Below are 24,452 nucleotides of genomic sequence, written 5' to 3' on the forward strand. Positions count from 1 at the left end.
AGCTGTAAGCACTCACATTTGTTACTAAGCTTGGAAGAGACAATCCTGAACACATACAGGGCATGGGTCAGAGTAAAGAAGCATTTTTTTTACATTGCTGGTTTTCCCCACAAAACCACACCGCTGCAGGGTGTTTGTCTAGACCCAGATGGAATACGCAGCAAGCTTCTCACAGAGCAGCAGCTTTCTCTAATGTTATTTTTGTAAATCTCTAGGCACGGATCTTGCTGCAGTCATAGTGTGAGCACTGATACTGTGTTATGAAAATACAGAAACACCGGTTCGGAAATTTTCTAGGCTTGATATACCCCTTTCCAATCTTCTTCCTCTCTCTAGAAAGTACACATAGGGCTTTCTGATATGCACCAACTAATTTTTGCAATATTATGCTACTGAAGAAACAAAAATAACTATAATGATCCCAAACCTCTGTTCTGGCTGAGCTGTATTCAGGCCAAGAAAAAATAAATGTTGAATAAGAGGGATCAATGTACATATATGCTTTTCTCAGACATTGAAGCAGACAAAGGACAACAGAGGTTCATGGCACAGACTTAAGCAATTTCAAAGGATGCTCGCAGAGGCTGAATTTGGAATGTATTGCTCCTCCCCTCCTTCAACTCTCTTCTGAGTTACACCTATATTCACCTCTCCAGGGAGTGCAAGAATGGGTTAATAATGGTTGTTCCACATTGTTTCCCTATACCTGAAAGGATTTTACCTTGCCATTCCTGGTAACTCTGATTTTGATCAGTGTTGAGTCAGTGCTTTCATCTTGTTCATCAGTGCAATTCAGGGGAAAAAATAAAATTCAGTTATGATGGTGCAAAGAAAAGTGCCACATAGCAGCAAGGCTAGATTTATGAGTATATGCTCAGCATCTAATTAAGAAATGCACTGAGACAGAGAAAGACAATTAGTGTAGCTAGATCAATGACAGATCTAGTTATCTATTGCATAACATGGCCACTTTCAAAGACTTAGCAAGAAAAAGAAAACTGAACTTCATCTTAGAAATACCTCCTCTTAGCAGGGTGGAGAAATTCAATATTCCTTTTTTTAGCTCTGTTTGGGCTTTCATTTTTTGTTCTGTTATTTTTTTTGTTTTGTTTTCTTCCTCTACAGTGGAATAAAGCATCCAGATTCCTTCATACTGTTGAGTGTTCAGAACATTTCCCTAGTGATTAGGAATGTAACAACATCAGCATTCATAAAGCTAGAGCGGATACTTTGTTGGACTAGATATTGAAAGGTTAAACAGTGACCTTTTGAAACAGGGAGTACATCTTCAAGCTAGTCTTCATGTATCTCTTTCTAGGTTGCAGTTTTCAGTTTCTGCTTAGTTTGGAATAACTGGCTAAGCAGCCTTCCCTTGCCCTTCTCGGGTACAATAGCATACAGCATACTCTGCAAGAAATTCTTGCAGAAGCCTCCAAAGCATATTTTGTATTTACCATGAGATTTTTTCTAGATATTAACACTATAAACGTTGCAATATTACAGTCTTTCTAGAGAAAAACACTATTTGTGACTAGCCAAGTGACCGAAGAGCATTCTTTCAGGTTACTAGCCCACAGGGAGTGAATTTTACTCTAGGTGGGATACAGATCCCAGAAGAGTGGAAGGGAAGTAAAAGGAGGAAGAAAGAGTAGCTCCCCTGGGGTAAAAACGTGGAAAGAGTGGAAAATGTCTCACCCCTAGAAGTGTCCCTCCATAACACAACTCTCCCCTGGTCCTCCCAGCCTTCAACATTTTGCAGGAGCTGCCACTGCTTACCTGCAAAGGTAAAAGGATGGCAGGGAGCACCTTCAAAAGGCAAGGTCTGGCATAGGATGAAGGGTGCATCAAATACTTTGTCCCATGGCTCAAAACAGTTCTTATTGCCACAAAGACACATGTATGTGACGAGGAAAATATGAACAGATAAATTACATTAGAGCGGTTAATATGATAGCTTGACAGTCCTGAAAGGTGAAGGTTGAATACATGAAGCAACATAATACTAAATTCACCACCTCCACCTGTTCATAACCTTGAAGTAGCATCTCTTAAGTGAAAAAGTAGCATGGTCCTCATGCCTGGGATGAGATGCCATGCACAGGTACCCTCATGAAGTAATTTCTATCTATTGCCTTTCAAGATCCATCACCCCGCTCACCCTCAGTCTCTGATGCTTCCCCCAAGGTTGCCCACAGGAGTTTTGGAGGATATTCTGAAGAATGCTAACTAGAATGGCTCTCTGTATTTGTTGAGGGAGAGGGGGGATCAACAATCACTGAATTATGAGTGATTTTGCATTGCAGTTGCATTTCTGTCTTACTTTTCCTTTACTCCCTATATTGCAAACTTAAACAATCTTGAGGTTAGGATTTTCGCTAGGATATTGTCCTGGTTTCAGCTGGGATAGGGTTAATTTTCTTTCTAGTAGCTGATATAGTGCTGTGTTTTGGATTTAGGATGAGAACAATGTTGATAACACAGTGATGTCTTAGTTGTTGAGCAGTGCTTACACAGAGTCAAGGCCTTTTCCTGCTTCTCACATCGCCCCACCAGCGAGCAGGCTGGGGGTGCACAAGAATTTGGGAGGGGACACAGCTGGGACAGCTCACCCAAACTGTCCAAAAGAATATTCCATACCATATGACATCATGCTCAGTATATAAATGAGGGGAAAAGCTGGCCGGGGGTCTGCTGCTCAGAGTTCCGCTGCTCAGGAACTGGCTGCGCATCAGTCAGTGGGTGGTGAGCAATTGCATTGTGCATCACTTGTTTCGTATATTCTTTTATCATTATTACTATTATTTTCCCTTTCTTTTCTGTCCTATTAAATTGTCTTTATCTCAACCCATGAGTTTTACCTTTGGGTTTTTTTTTAATTTTCTCCCCCATCCCACTGCGGCGGGAATGAGTGAATGTCTGTGTGGTGTTTAGCTGCCTGCCAGGTTAAACCACAACAGATATAAATCAGGTTTTCAGACATGGCAACACTTGCATGAAATCTCTGGCACGTGGGATTTGGTATTTCAGCACTGCACTGTCAGGAACAGAAAGTTTCCACAGCAATAGGATCAAAACTTAAGGCAATAACAAAAGGAGGATATTGACTATTAGTGCTTAGGAAAGAGTTTAACTTTCATGCTGATGGTTGAAAAGTTCACGTGTTCTTTGTCATTAATCAGCAGCTTCCACCGAAGTACCTCATTCTTTAAGCTTCGTACAGTGTCGCAGAAACCCTAGCTGCTCAGTAAACTCTTAATCATGCTATCAGCTCCTATTTGTCTTGTATTTCATGAGAGATAATTGCTTGAGACTCACGGGGTTTATTTTCAGTGCATTTCACTGCAATTAAAAGTTATGTGACTAATACTAATTTTAGCAGGAGGCAGGCAGGTATAGTTTTACCCTTCAGAATAGTGGTTCCTGAACAATTCAAACCATAAAGAAAGACTGTTTAAATCACTTCCTTAATAAGAAAACTGGGATTCAGGCTCTGCATGGAAATGCAACTCCTTGCCACTGCTTATATTGAGATCGTACTGAATACTAACCTGGTTTCAAACCAAATGAGAGGTGGCAAAGATTGGGCTTTGATACAGAGAAAGAAATAGTGCTCATCTTTTTCCACCATAGAAAACAGAAAAGAAACAGATAGAGGGAACAATAACTGGCAAAAGGACAGATCGTATTCCAGAGATAATCCCTGATGTACATAAAAAATAGCCTGAGTACATTCAAATTAACAGTGGAAGAAAACCCCTTCCTGAAAACTTGCTTCATCATTACTCTATTGTTTTTATGTTCTTCTTTAAGGATGATAAATCATCATCCATCCATCCACCCATCCATAGAAGGGTTTGGAAACCCTTCTACTCAGTATCAATTGCTAAATGCTCTCTTACTTTGCACTTAAATCTGTTTTTTAGCCATTAATTGCCTACTACACCTGTCTTTGGTTTATTAATTCATTTTGTGTAAACATTCAAATAAGTGCTAAAATATTAGGCACCCTACCAAAAAAAGCTAAAGTAAATGAAGCAAAACTCTGAAGATATATACTCATATACTGCAATAGCTGCAGTCTACCAACAATCAGAAAGCAATGTAATGAAAATTGCTTCCCAAATGAAAATGAACTATTACAATTTACTGTAATACAGATAGATACCTGGCCAGTGATAAATAAGGCCTTTGTACTCATCATGGATTCCTGACTAGATTTTGTACAATATTCTGTTTTCAAGACCTGTAAAATATTATGAGTGCTGCAGTTCAGTGAGAAGAGTATGACTCCAGTAAGAAGAATTATTGAAGGTTTGAACCTCTAATAATTTTAAATAATGAACAAAAAAACAATGAAAAGATATTAAAAGGCCTCACACAAACAGGCAAAACAGTATAAGATTTCCTCTGAAGTGCCCTGTAGTCAACAGCTACACTGTGCAGTGCCTAACACTCGCAGAAAGAGGTGTTACAGTAATACCAGTGAGAATTAGTTTGGGGGACAGACTTCAGTGCATATTGGGTTTCAGTTTTGGTGCACTGGAGCTGACTTGAGATTTCCAGATAACACTATATTCTGGATTTAAGCTAATTTTAAAGCCTGGTTTTAGAATAATAGTCTTTCCTCCTCTGTTTATACTATCATCTTTTTAGCGAGACTGATTTGATTCTAAAATTGGAGCAATTATCATCTCTGCCTGGTGTTGACATGTTCTCCCTTCTTAGACCTGCTGCCTTCTCTTTCTAGCAACCCCAGGAATGCCCTTTCAACTACTACCAGGCTCAACACCTCCTGGGGCTCTCTTTAGAGGTAGACTCACTTCAAGACCTTCATGATCCTTTCTTTGAAGTTGCCTCAGGCTGATGCTACACTTCTTGCAAGCCCTTACAGGCCTAACACACATTGTTGATAAAACCAAAATGTTTAAAAGGTCTTTCAGAGCTGTCAAGATCTGAATTTAACTGTTCAGGTTAATATTAATTCTTAACTTATATGCCAATTTGCAAGAGGTTATTGATTTGTAGGATTAAGGAAAGAAGTGCTCCACAGCCAGCCCACATAAGCTTTAGACTCTAAAGTTATACTCAGCAACAAAGATCAGTGGATTAGAACAAATCAGCAAAAGGTTTGCTTCACTTAAGTTACTGTCCCTGAAGCAGATTAGCTGTAAGCATCACTAACTGAATTAAATACGCAGTTACAGGAAATAAAATGCCAAAAGCTGGGATCCACAGATTTTGTCATGAATTTTTTAGTACTAGCATACTATCTCAGCACTGCGCAGAAAAAGATACTTTCCAGCAGCTCAAACATAATGGAGGGGGAAAGTGATCCAAAGAGTGAAATCAACATATTCAAGACCATAACACAAGCCAGTGGTTGAACCTAAAATAGAATTCAGAGACAAATTTGGCTCTGGTAGATGAAGAGTAACTGCATGTAACGAAGTCACAGCCTGCACCATTAGTTGTTTAGTTCACCCATAGGACTATCGTTTGCCTGTGCCATCTATCGGCACTGGAGCACGACGACTACTAAAGCAGGTGATGATCAAAAGCAAAAATAAAACTTCCTGCTATCTTTCCATCACCAGAATTAAAGCACCAATTAGAAACATAAAAAAAAGATGTGGCCTGCAGTATCTCAAGGAGAAAAGCATCTCAGGCAGGCATTGTAAATTTACCACTCCTGCCTTTCATCCTCCCGTTCAACTTTGTGAGAGTCTACAGTCACACTTCTGCCATTGCTAGAAATACTACAGAGAAGTGTCCAGATGGCCCTGGGTCTGGACTGCTTTACATCCAAGAAAAGCAATTAGAACAACTCTTGTTAAGAAGGGCATTGTAGGAGTCCAGGCAGGAAGGAGCAGAGAGAGGAATACATTTGTAGAGTACAGAGAGAATAATGGTCCTCTTTGTAACAGATATGTTACTGATGAACTAGAGGAGAATGCACCTAGAGTGCAACCTGGAGCACGCAGCTTGACAATGAAGTCCTGGATTTCAGGAGTGCTCATGCATCCTGCACCTGGGTTGGGCCAATCCCCAGTATCAATACAGGCTGGGGGATGAAGGGATTGAGAGCCGCCCTGAGGATAAAGACTTGGGGGCACTGATAGATGAAAAACTGAACATGAGCCGGCAATGTGCTCTCGCAGCCCAGAAAGCCAACTGGATGCTGGGCTGCATCAAAAGAAGCGTGGCTGGCAGGTTGAGGGAGGTGATTCTGCCCCTCTACTCTGCTCTGGTGAGACCCCACCTGGTGTACTGTGTTCAGGTCTGGGGTCCTCAGCACAGGAAGGACATGGACCTGTTGGATTGGGTCCAGAGGAGGGCCACAAAGATGATCAGAGGGGTGGAACACCTCTCCTATGAGGAAAGGCTGAAAGAGCTGGGGCTGCTCAGCCTGGAGAAGAGAAGGCTGCAGGGAGACCTTATTGTGGCCTTTCAATACTCAAAGGGGACTTACAAGAAAGATGGGGACAGGCTTTTTAGTAGGGTCAACAGTGATAGGACAAGGGGTAATGGTTTTAAACTAAACGAGGACAGATTCAGACTAGATATAAGGAAGAAATTTTTTACAAAGAGGGTAGTGAAACACTGGAACGGGTTGCCCAGAGAGGTGGTAGATGCCCCATCCTTGGAAACATTCAAGGACAGGCTGGATGGGGCTCTGAGAAACCTGGTCTAGTTGTTGATGTCCCTGCCAATTGCAGGGGGATGGACTAGATGACCTTTAAAGGTCCCTTCCATCCCAAAGGATTCTATGATTCTATGATTTTGACTTAAACAGTTGTCAGACAATATTTTTTTAAAGGATTGAAACGTGCTTCCTCACCACGTCCTATTGTTTTCTGCATAGTGAAACTACTTTTCAGGAGGATGGAGGGAGCATTGCACCCATCAGAAGTGGTTCACAACCTACTCCAGTGTGGTGGGAGATATGCTGTTTGAATTTCCATATGCTTAAAAAGTTATTGTGCTGAAGTCTTGTTTTCTTGAGGAGAGCATATCAGCCTTAAATTGCTAGAGACAAATGATTCCGAAGAGTCTAACATCTCAGCACTGACTGTGTTTTTAAAGACAGTTACTTTTGCTCTAAATAAAGTTTGATGAGGAAGACAAGTGAAATAAACAGAGGCAGAGCATTTGCTGACTCTGGTGCATCCATGCTCAGTATGCTAGCTGCTGTATATTGCTCTTCCAAGCTGCTCTTCTTGCTACGGTCTTTGTATAGAGCCTACGCAGTTGCTGCAATTTCTGGATTCTTACAGCACCTGCATTCCTTAATTTCACTTTTATCATCAGCTAATTTACAAAAAGCATGTCTTCAGATTTAAAACAGAGGAACTGAAAATGAAATCAAAATACTCACCAGATTCATAAGGCACTATGGATGTATTGCTGGCAAGCACTAGAGTGTATCTAGATTTTTTATTATTCTTATGTTGTGAAGTCCATTTTTAGCCAAATATGCTTTATGAGGATTATGAAGGATAACACATTGCCTGCAGATCTCTTCTGTTAGCATTTGGCTATGCATGTATCCATAAACTTAGTGTTAACTAACTGCAAAATTCAGATCTGGGTCTAGGTTTTGTTTTAAATCACCCCTAAATTTCAGGCTGCTCAGATTTGAAATGTACATTCAGGTGCGTACCTACTTGAAATAAACACCACATAAGTATCTACATACCTAAACCAATCCTTTATTGACCGACAAGCACCCCTTTTTTAACCTTGCTCAGGGAACTGTGACTCTCAGATGGACCTTTAAGGTGCTACAGGCGAAAGAACAGACAGGGAGCTGAGATTGTTTACATCCATTTGTTCTGGGTTTGTAAATCAGTGCTCTAAAACACTTCTTTTTATCTGTACAAGCTCTCACCAAACAGATTATTTTTTTCCTGAGCGAGTTATTCTGCTGCATGGGGAGCAAAACAGAAGCAGCTTCAAAGAACCAAATTCCCAACTAGTGAGAGAGGCACAGAATCACAGGAATCAAATGAAAAATGTTTCAAGTCAGGATACTTTATGCTCTGCATAATATTTCTTTCCAAGGCTACATCACCTTTGGTCTTTCTGTAACAAGGTGATCTTGTGTATGACGAAAGCATTTACATCATTCCTTCCTCAAAGTTTTCCTGCAGGTAACTTACTAAGTTCATATGAAACATTACTTTTGCTGGTGAAAGGGAATTCTGGGAATTATGAGGGAAAATTTCCTTTGCCATAGAATCATAGAATCATTTAGGTTGGAAAAGGCCTTTAAGATCACCAAGTCCAACTGTTAACCTAACACTGCCAAGTCCACCACTAAACCATGTCCCTAAGTACCACATCTACACGTTTTTTAAATACCTCCAGGGATGGAGACTTGACCACTTCCCTGGGCAGCCTGTGCCAATGCTTAATAACCCTTTCCGTGAAAAAATCTTTCCTAATATCCAATCTAAACCTCCCCTAGCACAACTTGAGGCCATTTCCTCTCGTCCTATCGCTTGTTACTTGGCAGGAGAGACCGACCCCTACCTCACTACAACCTCCTTTCAGGTAGTTGTAGGGAGCAATAAGGTCTCCCCTCAGCCTCCTCTTCTCCAGGCTAAACAACCTCAGCTCCCCCAGCCGCTCCTCATCAGACTTGTGCTCTAGACCCTTCACCAGCTTCGTTGCCCTCCTCTGGACACACTCCAGCACCTCAATGTCCTTCTTGTAGTGAGGGGCCCAAAACTGAACACAGTACTCGAGGTGCAGCCTCACCAGTGCCGAGTACAGGGGCACTATCACCTCCCTGGTCCTGCTGGCCACACTATTCCTGATGCAAGCCAGGATGCCATTGGCCTTTCTGGCCACCTGGGCACACTGCTGGCTCATATTCAGCCGGCTGTCGACCAACACCCCCAGGTCCTTTTCCACTGGGCAGCTTTCCAGCCACTCTTCCCCAGGCCTGTAGCGTTGCATGGGGTTGTTGTGACCCAAATGCAGGACCCGGCACTGAGCCTTCTTGAACCTCATACAGTTGGCCTCGGCCCATCGATCCAGCCTGTCCAGATCCCTCTGTAGAGCCTTTCTACCCTCCGGCAGATCGACATTCCCGCCACACTTGGTGTCATCTGCAAACTTCCTGAGGGTGCACTCAATCCCCTCGTCCAGATCATTGATAAAGATATTAAACAGAACTGGCCCTAATACTGAGCCCTGGGGAACACCACTTGTGACTGGCCACCAACCAGATTTAACTTCGTTCACCAACACTCTCTGGGCTCGGCCATCCAGCCAGTTTTTACCCAGGGAATAGTATGCCCATCCAAGCCATGGGCAGTCAGTTTCTCCAGGAGAATGCTGTGGGTAAACGGTGTCAAAGGCTTTACTGAAGTCCAGGTAGACAACACCCACAGCCTTTCCTTCATTCACTAAGCAGGTCACGTTGTCATAGAAGGAGATCAGGTTAGTCAAGCAGGACCTGCCTTTCATAAACCCACGCTGACTGGGCCCGATCACCTGGTTGTCCTGCACGTGCCATGTGATAGCACTCAAGATGATCTGCTCCATGACCTTCACCGGCACCACGGTCAGACTGACAGGCCTGTTGTTTCACGGATCCTCCTTCTGGCCCTTCTTGTAGATGGACGTCACATTTGCTAACCTCCAGTCAACTGGAATCTCCCCAGTTAGCCAGGACTGCTGACAAAGGATTGAAAGTGGCTTGGTGAGCACTTCTGCCAGCTCCCTCAGTACCCTTGGGTGGATCCCATCTGACCCCATAGGCTTGTGTGTGTCTAAGCGGTGTAGCAGGTTGCTAACCATTTCTCCTGGGATTATGGGGGCTTCATTCTGTCCCCGTCCCTGTCTTCCAGCTCAGGGGGCTGGGTACCCTGAGAACAACTGGTCTGACTACTAAAGACTGAGACAAAGAAGGCATTAAGTACCTCAGCCTTTTCCTCATCCTTTGTTACTATGTTTCCCCCCACATCCAATAAAGGATGGAGATTCTCCTTAGCCCTCCTTTTGTTGCTAATGTATTTACAGAAACATTTTTTATTGTCTTTTACAGCAGTAGCCAAATTAAGTTCTAGTTGGTCTTTGGCCCTTCTAATTTTCTCCCTGCATAACCGCACAACATCCTTGTAGTCCTCCTGGGTGAGTGGCTGTTTGCTCCTACTTTCCCATTCTTCTAGCAGTATCTTCACATCAGCTTCACTTAATTTCTGTCATCCCTAACCACTTCTTCCAATCTCTCAGCCTCCCTTCATCTTTAATGTCCATCTGGCTTCTTCCCTCCAAACTTTCTGCTTCACAACCAACCCGCCATTTGCTATTATCTCATCCTTTTCTCTGCCTATATATTTTCCTGTCCATTTAAAAATACTGTTTACAAACCAGGGTTTCCACAGTCTTAATATACTGAGGCCCTGTTCCTGGCTGGCTTCTGTGGTATCAAAGTGCTAATAACCAATAATGGAATGTAATTAGATCTGCTGCCTTTACTGCAACAAGAAATTCTTACTAGATTACGGAAATGTAGGATTCTTTTCTGGTGACTGATTTTTTGTATTGCTCAGCCATTTTGTTTGGGTGGAAATCACCCAGGAAATTGTTAGGCTGTCCTCTGAACACTGAAATTTCAGCTTATAAATCTTGTATCATTTTGGAATCATACTGTGTATGTGCACCAGTAGGTTAAATTTCACACCCCGTCCTGACAGCTCTGTCCAGAGACAGGATGCCAGCAGATGGCAGATTGATCATTTTGCTGGACCGTTCCCCTGTGGAAGTTCTTGAGTGAATTAAAAAAAAAAAAAAAAAAAGCTTTTGTCCTTACAGAAAATCACAATGAATAACACTATATTAAAAAAGAAAAGATAGGGTGTTAATATCCTCTGGGTTTTTAGCAGCTGATGTAATAACACACTGATGCTGGCTAGTAATGAAATGCAATAAAAGAAAACAAAAGAGATTGTGCTGATTTTTGGTATATTTTGTTTAGATGACAGGAAGTGGAGAGGAAACTTTTCCATCAGTCTTCCATTAACTTAACCTGCTCATAAATGCAGGTTTCAGGCCATATATTCAGAACTACAAATAGGATCTTACTAGCTAACGTACCACTTAGGTTATAATACATTTATCTATTAACCATGTCCCAAGTTTTGAATTCAGTAACAAGATTGCAAATCAGAATGATTTCACTGGTTTGCCTAAGCAGTGATCTGGATTTGAATTTCTAGCTTTGGGAACGATCCCATCTGAAAGTTTGATTCAGCTGCCAAAAATGAGAAGAATCGATGCTGATATGGGGCTGGAAGAGAAAGCACAGGGTGAGGGCTGCCTGGCAAGAAGCAGATGGCCTTCCTGGGCTACGGCATTATCTGAGGGAAAAAGAGGTAAAGGTGGTACTTCAAGGAAACCTTGCACAACTTCTTTGAACAGCAAACTTTGCTGAGAACTCACTCACCAGTCCCACACTGGTGTTGGGTATAATACTACGGGTTTGATGCGAGCCAAGGGAAAGAAGAGGAGGAGAGAGAGCAAGGGGAGAGATAGTAGAGCAAATGGACGGACAGAGGGGAGACAAAGAAAAAAAGACTATATTTTTAAGTGTTCCTCCTCTGCACAGTTACTCTCTTGTACAAAGTTTCTTTCCCAGAATCTGTTTTCCATTCATTTTCGGATAGAGAATTTGTAAAGACAATTCCTGTCACTTGTACAATAACAAAAGAGATCAGAGAAGCCAAAAGTCTCTAAAAAGAAGTTGAGTCTCTAAGAGAAAGAGTACCTAGGGTAGATCTGATGTGTTCAGAAAGACAAACAACAAAGTTTAGGAAAGTTAGAGCTTTGGGAGTTGCTAAAAGAAAGCTTTCCACCAGCTCAGCGGGACTTCTCTTACTCCTGCCCCAGCCCCAGCCCCATCTTCCAACTAAGAACTGCTTTTCCTAGGACTGTTTCAAGTTTAAGGTAATGCCTACTGCTATCTTTCAGAAAAAGAAAAAAAGATGTATATCATTTTTGTAACACTGACATGTCTCTTAAATCTAGAACAAACCATTTCTCAAGAGATCAATGGGCAAACAGGTTCTCTAAGCTGAAAAACAGAAAGACAGGTAGTAGATGTGTCTGTTCTGACAAGTCCCTGGTTCAGTGAAGTGTGAGTTGTTTACAGAGGCATTGCGTTTCTGCACAAAGTAGCGTATTTTCTTGAGACGTGAGCTTCAGGGTTGCAGCCTTGCCACCATCCCTGTCTCTGGCTGTTGACTCACATCCCTGTATTGCAATTCACACCCTACCAGCTGTGTTGCCAGACCTGTCCTCAGTGTTGTGGTGTAAGCCAGAGAAGTGAAAGCAGTAACCAAGTCCAGGAACTGCTCACAGTGGCTTCACCTTAGGAGCCAGAGAATCCTGAGTGCTCTCAGAAGCATATTGTGCCCAGGCTGAATGCTTGCATCTGTACTGCGCTGCAAGATGAGGGAAGTTCTGTCAGGTTATGCTCATCCCATCTACTTCCAGTGAGAATCTAAACACTTATTACAAGGTTTGAATAAAGACTATCTGAATTTAGTCTATATTTAACTTATGATAATGACAGCTGCTGTGTTCTGTAACTGTGCACTCTGCCTATGGAGTGCCTTCCTTTCTATCTTTAGGTGCTTGCAGCCTCTGTGTGTACAGAGCAAGCCAAAAGAATGGGGTTGTTCTGCTGTTTATTATAGAAACAGTCTCAGGTTGTTCATAAGATCCCTCACATATGTAAGATAACAATACTACTTTTATGGTTTTATGTCACCTTGGAATGCATATTTCATTTCTGTAGTGTCTGGGAAGCTTTGCCAGGTGAGAATTATTTATAAGAATTATCAACTTTAATTTGATTTTGAGTGTATACATGGTTTTCTCAGATGGGCTGGGAGAACTGATTCATCACTGAACCCAGATATTGAATGCTTGTGACCAGTGAATATAGCGAATCTGGTAACCCTTTACATATTCATTTTCCGGGGAATCACACCTGTATGCATACGGGAACAGACTAGTAGCCAGGTTCTGCCCCAGATTACTGAAGATGGGACATATAGGAATAAGCAGTAGCTGAGTGGGTAGCAGTTGTGTGGGAGACACTTTGTTTTACGTCTCTGACCTAGCTAATGTTTATTTACTTGTACCAAACACGATTACTCTAGTAGGACAGATGGTATAGCCCAACCAATGTGTGGTGTTTGGGACACGTCCTCATGTCCCAGGCAGCGTCACTCTGCCAGTGTCTCCTTTTCCTGAAATGGTACATGAGAAGTTCCTGTTTTTACAAAGCATTATTTTGCAATTACATTCTTCCAGCCCTACCTAGTCACAAATGAATAGTTGTTTTCCTGGTTATCTACACAGCGAAATAGTGACAATGTTTTGGATTACAAGAGCAGCCCTGGCATGTGTCCAGCTCCTCTGCTGAAATATTCTGTCCATACTGTGGGGGTAGTGTGTATTTAGTAAGAGCAGATCTCTTTCCCCTTTTACGGAGTTCAAATTGTTCTTAAAATTCCCACAGAGTGTGTGGGCTGATCACTGCAATAGCTAAACATGGCATTCTTAGGTTCTAATTTGTGCTGCTAATTAATGTAGGTTTGGTGGGGCTCCGCATAGGTCATGTCAGAGGCAGCAGAAGTGCACTGGCACAACTCCTCTGGGAGGAATCCTCCTTTCATCTTTCCAGGTATGCTGGGGGATGCCAGGGGCAAGCTGTCCCTTGAATGGCATGGGCTCCATGCTCACAGTTACACTGTTGGATGGAGCAAGAGACCTGATAAGGAAATGTGTTGGGTAAAAAGTCTGCTGTGCTGACAGAGAAACCTTCCTCTCCTTCCCACCTGCCAGGGTATGCATACTGCCTCTTACCTAGCTTCAAAAATTAGCCTAACCACAATGCAAGATCAAGTTTTCTTCAAATCCCATCCACCTGTACAGACAATGAAAAAGTTGCAAGGATTTCAGGAACTCTTGGCTGCCCTGACAGCAGCCGTGGAACATCCCTAAGGGTGAACGGGATAAACAGACGCAACTGGAGACAGACAGAAGCAGAATGTTGAGGCATATGAACATGGAAACTTGATATATTATAATGTCCAGGACACATGCAAAGTTTCTTTCCATACCCTTCCCCAAGGGCACAAGCTGGGCTGTCCCAAATTGCCCTTGAGGACCCACTAGAAGGCAAAATACAGGTAGCTAGGGAATGCCATCTTAGAGACTCAGCTACAAGGCCTGTGGGGGTAGACCTAGCACAGATTTTCATTTCTGTTAATTGCTTTTCAAAATGGGATGATTAGAACGGCACGTGATATTCATGGTGCAAGTACACTATGGATTTGTGCAGTACCAAAATGGTCTTTTGGTTTTCAACTCCTTTGCTGATGCTCTTTTTTCCCTTTTTAACTGCTGCTAAGTTTTGCAGTGTTATTTTCAGACAACCATGCATAGTAATCCCAGGTCCCTTTTGGAGTAGTGAAATTTGATGCTATCCCTGTATGAATATATTAGTTCTTTCCTCAAACTTAAGAAATATGCATTATTTTGTATCAGCAACACCGGATTCCATTTATCATCTTACCATCCTTTTGCAGCTTCCATTTTAGCTATCCTGAAACATCCAGAGATATAATTTGCACACACTGTCACGTGCATATTCATCCTCTTGTCTGAACCATTCCAGGCCATCTCTGTTAAAACAGTAAGATCCCAGCAAGGACTCCAGTAGAATCACACCGATAATGCTACCATCTATTCCTAATCTCCATTTACCCTTTAAACAACTACTGATGTGCGAGACCTTCTCTCTTACCTCATCACAGCTTCATTTCCTTATAGCCTTTGATGACAAAACTTGTCAAAAGCCTTCTGGAAATTCAATGTGTTATATCACTAGATCATTGATGCACACTCAGTGACCCTTCAGCTAGCTCCAAAAGATTTGTGAGGCACACCACCCAACATTTCATTACGCTTTTCAGTGTATCTGTAACCTATGTTTGTTCCTTTTAGTTTCCTCCTAACTATTCTCCTAATTTTTATGTCCTCTCTTTAAAGGTTTCTTTACACCCACAAACATGCTGAATTTGAGTTCATTATGGAGACAGTTACAAAGTGAAAAACAAGGGTTACACATTGAACTAAATTTTGTTCACTGCTCAGGATTAAATCAAGAACTGTTACTCCACTTGTGGATTCATCTGATTAGGTCCAAACATTTATGGAGCCTAACAATGTAAAAACAATGTGATAATAAATTACATAATTACTAAAATTATAATGATTATTATATTCTGCATTAGCTAACAATATAAAGTATATATCATGTATAATATATTAATGATCATATGTAATATGTCAAATGTCATGCAAATAATCATATAAAGTGAAACCACTGATATTAAGACTAGTTACTAAGATGTGTGTAACTTGTAAACTATATCAGGAATATTTCAAATAGCTGAACCTCATTAATAAGAATATTGAAGGAAATTATGTATAATCCCATCCACCGAATCACAAAAGAATAGATATAATGGATTTATGAGAATCAAAATAAAAGGAATAAACATACATCTTGGCTAAACAAGGGGACCACAGATCTCTAAATTACTTCAGAAGCTGACAAAATACCAAGGAGGAAAAGAAATAGTTTAGATGGTTATAAAAACAAGTAACTGCATTAACTCCAGAAAAGGAAGGAGTACTTTGAATACTAAAAGAACTCCCATTATGTGCCAAAGGGTTATATTCTGTATGAAACATTAGTATCAGCATTCATCTGTGAATCTTAAAATACTTTAAGTAGAGCATGTATTATTTTATTCATAAACTATCATGCTGACAGTTTAATGGTCTTGTCCACGTCACCCAGAAAGCCAATACTACAGTTGGCAATTAATCAAAGATTTTCTGACTCTCAATTCATATCACAACCTCGAGATTGTAGTTTTTCTTGGGCAGAAGCAGGCTGGAGGGTTCAGAGATTCCTTTGAAATGAAGCAGGTATAATAAACTAGGTAAAAAAGAAATTAGGGATCTGAGCTACTTCTGTTTACTTCTGCAGGCCCAACCTGAGCCACCTTTCAATAACCTTATTTCCTTTCATGCAAATGTAGGCCATTTTCAAGTGCTCTCCAGTCAGGCGTGTACATGCTTACTCACCCATAATCACTAGTCACCTTTTTCCACATTTAGCCTGAGAGATACTCCTTATGGCTGGTCTGGGACACTTCACAGTAATTTAATCAAAAGGGAAATTGCTCATACTCCAGTCTAATACTCAATTACTTCCTTTCAAAAACAGTTACAAGTAATTTGCTCTCATCTGTGGGAATGTTTTAGAAATAGATGCCTATTAAACTAACCAGCTTGGACAGCTTCTCATCCACTCCGTCCCTGGAAAGACTTACCTCCAGTTACGCCGCCTCCAAGGGAAGCATCACACAGGTCACTTCTAGAAGTTCTGCTTCAAAGAGAGAATCCCTGAAGTGAACCATTGGCAAATTAGCAAAACAGCATTTGCCAGGTCTGCGGCACGGCTTGCAAAAGAATTGCTTATGGTGATACAGACTCAAAAATAGAGGGTACTGGCAACATGAAGGGAAATTACATATGAGAAAGTCTATACAGAAATCTAGTGTAGGATGTACCCATGGTAAGCAGGGCAGGTAAGTACCATGAAGACAATTCCAGTCAGTGGCATTATGCCACTTTTTGCAGCTGCAGATCTGCTCCGACGCATCTGTCCTCTTGCAGTGAAAGCATATCACTCGGCCATCTCTGTTCCCAAGTTCACATTCACTCCAGTAACCCTGCTTTCCAAGTCTTTTAGACTTTATTAGTAATACAGTCGGGACCTACTCTGCATCCCTGTTCCTCCAGAAGTTATACTACCTTCTCTCTGTTTTCAGTGAATGGACATACATGTCCAAGGTAACCTGCGGTGTTTTGAAGGCTGTTTTACAACCAGTCCTTGTAAGGAATCTAGCTTAGGAGATGCATTCCCCAGAGATATCCTCAAGAAGGAAATTCAGCACCTGATCTACAGCCCCTGCATCACCATTTAGAGAAGTCTATTTCTCTCCACTGACTACAGAGGCCCCTAAGGACATTAACCATCATCTCAACTAGACACGTAAATATATCATGGTGCCTAACATGTAAAAAGAACTGCAGGTAATAGTAACAGAATTAAAATCATAGAATCATAGAATGTCCTGAGTTGGAAGGGACCCACAAGGATCATCGAGTCCAACAAGCAGTTATAAAAAAAGTTATATATATTTTATATATACAAAAGCAAGTTATACAACACAAGCAAAAAACAGACAGTGAACTTACTCTGAAAACTTTTTCCACCCTTGCAATACCCTTCCCAAAGATGGTTCCAAGTTGGTCTCCAATCCCAGCCAGCAAGAAGCCAAACAGCGGAATCCCAAAGATAGCATACAAGATGCAGAAAACCTTGCCTCCAACAGTGCTTGGGGCAATGTTCCCATACCCTGAGGAGAAAATCAATTGTCAGACTCTCAGAACTTATACATGGCTTTTTAGAAAAAACAACGTGTTTAGAAAAACTGCTGTTCTTGCAGGCATACATTTGTTCCACATGTAATTCCTATTTACAAACTTTCCATGGCATGATGTCATTTCCCAGGTGAGCTACCCCCTGTGATTTAGTTCTTCTTGTAGCCTCAGTTACCCATATTTTCTACAGATTCAGGTCCTAGCTAAAGTTGTTGCTTGATTAATTAATCTAGCTTGACTTATCATGGCACAAAAATCCCTCCATGCTGGCCTGGTGCTTGCACGCTGCTGCTCCTCGGGCTGTGCCAATGACTTCTTGACGGGAATGCGATTCACCTGACAAGGCTCATTTTCAGTGATTAGCTCATAATTTCCTCAGCCCCTCATCACACTGATTAGTTACGTTGTGGCCTCCAAACTGTACCCACACTACATGAATCTGCCCTTGAATTCTTTATTCAGTTCCCCTTTCAATTTGACAATAAAGAGCCTAACATTTGTATTTCATGAGGTTTTTTAATAGCTTTTAACAAGGATGTTTTTAAGCCTTCCCTCTGAAGATCCTACTCTGTTTATATTTAAAAATCATTATTGATGCTGTAATAAAGGTGCATACGTGCCTGCCTTCCGTCCTCTGTTAGGGTATCCTGGGGCTGTTGAAAAGATGACAGATTCTGACCAAGACATAATTATCCAGCTGCGTATCCTGAGTGAAAACTCTTATTTTGGCCCAAGCATGTTTGGGCACATTTGATTTCGATTCCCAGCCTTGTAACTCCAAATAAAATATTGGGAACATCTGATACTGGCAGAAAGGCAGCTCCCCACCTGTCCTATGCAGTAAACTACATATAGTCACCACAGTTTGTTCAGGCACTTCTTCCCTTTCCTCCCCCACTCATGTGAATTCAACCTTAGAAATCTATGATGTAGAGTGTTTTGACTCCAGTAGCTATGGCATTTCTGTTAAAATGTTAATTTTAAAGAGAAAAAACATGAATTGTGGCAGTAATATTTGCACCTTTTTATTAAAGATTAATTACCTTTATTGAAATGTTATAGAGATTTGTATTCTGACTATACATAATTATTTGAATATTAAAAATGATCACACAGTCACAAATCACTGATGAAATAAAGTGGAAACACAGAGCATCCAGAGAGATGGGGATCTAAGAGAGTGTCTGCATCACCTACAGCAATTCCTCCTGGTCCTTGGGAATTAAGGCTGAGCTCCCAGGTCCTAATCCTGTTAGGTTTGTGACAGTGGCACTGGATATATCTCTCTGTTATGTGATGGTGAAAGGACTATGCTGACACACAACACTGCCTCCCCCCACAACCCACAGTCCTTTTCATGGCTGCATCCATGATCGCAGATTTCTCCTAAAAGTCCAAGAAAATCTGGGCTCCACAGGCCAGTAGACTGAGGTTGACCAGGTAGTCTGATAAGTGTCTGCTTAAGAGGAGCCCTAACAGGGCTCTGGTGGATAAAATAAAATAATTTTCATGCCCAGACACAATACATAGACTTTATGCAGCCTATAAAAATCTCATTCATGGAGAATTTAAAGCAAATATGGGCAAAAATCCAAGCTCTTTTCAATAAGTTATTTAAATAGCAGATGTCAATGAATATGCCTACATAAACTATGCCTACATAGTGGCATTTATTTTAATGAGTAATTTAAAAGCTTGTCACTTGGGTCTATTGAGTAAACAAATATTAAGAGAGGGTTTTCTTAGATTTGATTCAGAAACGTTTTCTTTCTCGCTGCCCGCTGGTTTTATGCTACCATTAAAAATACATGGTAATGTAGCTTACTATATAGAGGAACACAGGGAGGAGTACACTCTATACAATCGCTCTTTCACCCTTGCTCTGACAACAAAGAAAAGGCAGAGCCAAAGGCATAGACTCCACTGTTTGTGATGATTACCACAGTACGTCTTGTAACTGCCACAGGATTTTTTTTGTTGTATTACCTGCCTAAAGAACTTGCAGAATTCAGTCAGATTGTCACACTTTAATGAAGGGTTATGCGATTGTCAGATTATTTGTCTATACAGTCACCAATGTGTGCATCACAGTTGTAATATGGAGAAGCACTTCATCCAATATCTAAATCAGAACAATACTCAAAGGCAATGCAAATAAAAAGCAACAATTTGCCAGTGATTTCCAAATAATCAGATCTCTTGACCTCTGAAATACAAGCTTAAAATTATAAAACCACTGTATAATTATCAGCAGATTAACTTCATCAACTATTTTATCAGTTTATCATTTTTTTCCTTCAGACCATCTTCTGAAATCCCAGCTGCTTGAACAATCTTTAAGAGAGGAACTGACTCGCAGAGGAGAGGATAAAAACCTTAGCATATCTGAGGTCAGCATTCAGAGATCAAGAGACTAAAGACACTGGACACAATGTATAGGGGGGACAGATGATAAGTGCCTCAATAATGAACTTACTAAAATTAGTGGTTCAAGAAAAGTAAATGGAGCAGTTCAGTATACCCTTCATCTAATACAGAGAAATGTGTCAATATTTCAAGGCCACGAATTCTAGAATGGAAAAAAAAATGTTGTTTTTTTTTACACATGGTACAATTTGTGGAATTCCTTCCAATTACTAGTATGAAAGTGAGGAAGGATTTTAAAAAGGATGTGATACTTATATGAATATATTTCTAGTTACAAGGAGTAGGGTATAAGAATTACTCATATCAGACTTCAGAGCATAAGCCAAAATGAATCGATGTACTTAGGAAGAAAGTTACCCTTACAGGTAAATTCAGCTGTACTGTTAAAATCCAAATTCCCAACAACCATAGAATAGTTCTTTCATTGGGCACTGGTTCTTGATCTTTTTAGTGAAAATTAAGATCACCTGCATCTAAATCAGAACAGGGTTATAAAGCCTTAGCTACATCAGTGCTACTTGTTTTTAGTTCGGCATTGCTATTCTACCCTAATTGTGTAAACAGCTTCTGATATTTACCCAGAGGCTCAATGCCCTTGACACATAGCAGAGGCATGCCTTCTGAGAATTGAGAGAAATATAGTTCAGACACTTTATTTCTTTGTAATCTACCTTCCTCAAATTTATTTCATTATCCAGGTCTCAGTGTGACTATGTATTTTAAAAGATAAACAGTAAACATACCTATTGTTGTGATGACTGTTCCAGCAAAGAAAAAGGCACTTCCAAGGTCCCAGTGACTGCTGTTGTTAGAGGAATTTCCTATGGGACTGACTCCTGCATTATCAGCATCAATAGCATGCTGCAAAGAAAGAGACAACAAATTAGCCTTAGGCATGCCTTACCATATCCTATGCAAGTCGGTATAGGCTCCAAGGGGAAATTTCTAGGACCATGGGAACAGCTTAGATTTAAACTTTTTAATACCTGCTCAAAGTATAGTAGCATCCTCTGTACATGAGAGCTGAATATATGACTAAACTAGATAGCAGTTAAGGTGGAAGAAAGACACAATGCATAGACAAATGACAAAAGACACAAAGCAATTGAGAAGTAGAGGACCGACACCACAGAGATCCATAACTATCGTTGTTGTAGCAATAACTGCCAAAGGAAAAATTCCCCAATGGGAACAGCTGATGTTAGAAGCAGCAAGAAGGGTGATAAATACAAGTAATGTTCATGAAGTCAACTGAAGCTAGTCAGCCAAGGACTTTAATTCCCAGACAATTAATAATTGATTGTTATTTATATTTTATGCTAACTAAAGAAAAAATAGGATATATATATCCCATCTGACATGAACAAATAGGACAGCTATGGAAACATCATGAAACAACTTTGTGATCAGCTAGAACTTCCCAGTTGCCACACTGGACACGATCGCATGTCCACAAATATAGCACGGTACAGAGACTCCCAGCTAGAACTTGAATGAACTTAATTCAGAACAGAAGCTGAGGTAGCTATACTGCTTCCAGCTCACGGTCCTATGTTTCACACAGCACTGAATCAAACCAGGCAGACATATCAGCCTGCTGAATGTTTGCTTGGGAATTTCTAAAAATGCACCATATTGTATCATGGGGACATATGCATTTGCCTTCCATTGCAGCTTCACAGTCCAAGGGAATATTGAGCTAAACACATCAGCCTCTGTCCTTGTTTTGGTTGGGGTAGAGTTAATTTTCTTCATAGTAGCTAGTATGGGGCTATGTTTTGGATTTGTGCTGGAAACAGCGTTGATAACACAGGGATGGTTTAGTTACTGCTGAGCAGTGCTTACACAGAGTCAAGGCCTTTTCTGCCTCTCACCCCACCCCACCAGCGAGCAGGCTGGGGGGGCACAAGAAGCTGGGAGGGGACACAGCTGGGACAGCTGACCCCAACTGACCAAAGGGCTATTCCATACCGTATGACGTCATGCTCAGCATATAGAGCTGGGGGAAGAAGAAGGAAGGAGGGGACGTTTGGAGTGATGGCATTTTGTCTTCCAAAGTAACCATTATGCATGGTGGAGCCCTGCTTTGCTGCAGATGGCTGAACACCTGCTTGCCAATGGGAAGTGAATGAATTCCTTGCTTTGCTTTGCTTGCATGCGCAGCTTTTGCTTTACTTGTTAAGCTGTCTTTATCTCGACCCATGAGTTTTCTCACTTTTTACTCTTCTGATTCTCTCCCCCATCCCACCATGGGGATGTGAGCGAGCAGCTGTGTGGTGCTTAGTTGCCAGCTGGGGTTAAACCACAACAATCTCTCATTGCACCTGGCACATTCAGCTGAATTGCTCTAAGTTCACTTTTGAGATGCCCTTTGGTACATATTCTCTAGTTGCTTGTAGATCTCATGCAATCTATTGCCCATTGTAGAGAAATTCAGACATCACTCTGGAACAGCAGCTAAAATGACTGCCATTCAAAGTAAACCTCTCCTTCCCAAATGTTCCCAACTGAGATTAATTTCCACAAAACCAATGCAAAGGAACCAAGCTTCTCTCTTTCTGCTTCTTACCATTTCCAGCTCTTTGCCTTTCTCCTGTTCCAACCTCACTTCATGTTGCTATTATCATGCTGCTACTGCCAGATCTTCCCCTTCTCTCTCACTCTGATATTTGCACCTCCTTGTATATGTTGCCACCAGCCTTTAGCCTTGGTTATTTCAGTGAGCTTATTGCTGGGCTCAACAGGAGAGGCAATGTGCTGCCTCTACAGCCTCTCTTTCTTTGACTTTGTTCAACACAGAATTCCCACCTATCAATACAAGTTTGTTTTGACTTTCTTATTCCATTTCTTTTAACCACTTCTCTTTGCCCTCTGACTTATGATCTATGAATTGTCACTGTGATTTTTTATTTCGCCTTTTTCTATGCAGTCCGTGTGCAAAGCAAGGTTAACCATTCTATTTTACCATTGCCCCACTTCTCATCTGTTCCTGTCTATGATTTCTCTCCTGATCTTCTCTATAACCTCATATTCTCTTGTGCTTTTAGCACTGACTTTTAAATACATCCATTTAATGCCTCTTCTATCCCTAGCTTTCATGATACACTTTTCTCCTCATTCACCTCTTCCCTCTGATGGCTCATTTATCACATTTTTTTTCTTTTCTTCCCCTTCCATGCTGCACTTTTCCTCACTCACTTTTTGCCTATATTTCCAACTGACTTCATCGTCGCAAATGTTCCTCTACCATCTTTTTTTCCTCTACCATCTTTTTTTCCTTGGGCTAGTTTCAGCTCTGCTCCCGAGTTTTTAGTTATTCATCCCATTGCCCCACAAAAAGGGAAAGGAGTGGGAGAAGGGGTGCATGGACAAGAACAGAGGCCAGGCATATCTAAAGAGATCAGTACGGGACAGCCTATTTTAACAGTATAGCTGCTACATGCCAGGCTAAGCCGATTGCAAAATTACAGCATGAGCAAGCTCCAGACTGAACTGGTTGCATTTCATGTGGGCAGAAAGCCAGGGTTCCTCAGCACCTCTCCATACCTCAAGAAACAGGGATATAGAGAAAGGAAGTGTTTAGGACCAAACCCTTTGAAAGGGCTTCTGTACCAGTTGCTGGCATATTGCAGGTGGTGTGAAAGCAGAGATCATTTGTTTGTTTACCCAGAAGAGCATAAATCAGCATAACAGACAGGTTGCCTGTTTAAATAGGCCATGACACACTGTCACCTACCCTGGCATGTTACTTCTGCCAAGGAATGCCGCTTGCCTTCCCCTTGAGTGTGTGAATGTCAGCGAGCTAATTACAACACTTTAATCACATTTGAGTTTACACAGTTTAGCAAGTCTATTAGGGCCAAGCACTAACCCCTGAAGTGAAGGAGTGTCCTGTTGCCTTAGGTAGCTTTGAGCTTCTCAGGCTGCCTTCTCATCCAGAACAAATTCATTTTTTCTTTAAAGCTTGACTGACATCATTCATTTATAAATATCCAACTATCCCAATGCTGTCTCTTAATACATAATATTTTGCATACAGCGATGGAGGACAGAAAGGGAGCAGTAAGAGGAGAGCAGCGCTGCAGTTAGCAGCACTTAAATATGCAGTTTCAGGTCATGCAATGAGTAAAGGATGCCTTACTACCACCACAAGTCCACCTACACAGAAGTATCCTGCTAGATGAAGACTGACACAAAACTCAAGAACACTGTCACTGGCAAGACTCTCCCAGTTCACACAGACCATGAAATTTTACAACAGTTTCCCATCTGTGAAACGTCAGATGGGCTTTGCAGCATGACCTGAAGAGCGGCATCTTCAGGTTACCTTGGAGTAGGGAAAGAACCAATTTCCAGAGTGCTAACCACTCTGTTGGCAAACCTTCCACAGTTAAGACATTTTAAACTAGTAGTTTCAGGTATTTTTGTAGTTGAAGTATCCTCAAAAGTAACAGGTCATCAAAGAGCCCATACCTGTTTCA

The 24,452-nt window shown here is 41.3% G+C and overlaps 1 protein-coding gene across 2 annotated transcripts in view; it reads right to left on the reverse strand.

Annotated features, from left to right (window-relative positions):
• The window catches only part of KCNK10 (potassium two pore domain channel subfamily K member 10), a 68,192-nt gene that overhangs the window by 11,981 nt on the left and 31,759 nt on the right, over positions 1-24,452 (reverse strand). For both annotated transcript variants that reach the window (XM_009475908.2, XM_087746990.1), the window contains 2 exons: positions 20,715-20,832; positions 17,359-17,519 (listed from right to left, as the gene is read on the reverse strand). In XM_009475908.2, the coding sequence (XP_009474183.1) occupies positions 17,359-17,519; positions 20,715-20,832 (279 nt within the window). The remainder of the gene's footprint in view (positions 1-17,358; positions 17,520-20,714; positions 20,833-24,452) is intronic.

The sequence above is a fragment of the Nipponia nippon genome, unplaced genomic scaffold, assembly GCF_047370975.1.
Source record: "Nipponia nippon isolate SJK-2023a ecotype South Korea unplaced genomic scaffold, ASM4737097v1 scaffold_11, whole genome shotgun sequence".
Taxonomy (NCBI): domain Eukaryota; kingdom Metazoa; phylum Chordata; class Aves; order Pelecaniformes; family Threskiornithidae; genus Nipponia; species Nipponia nippon.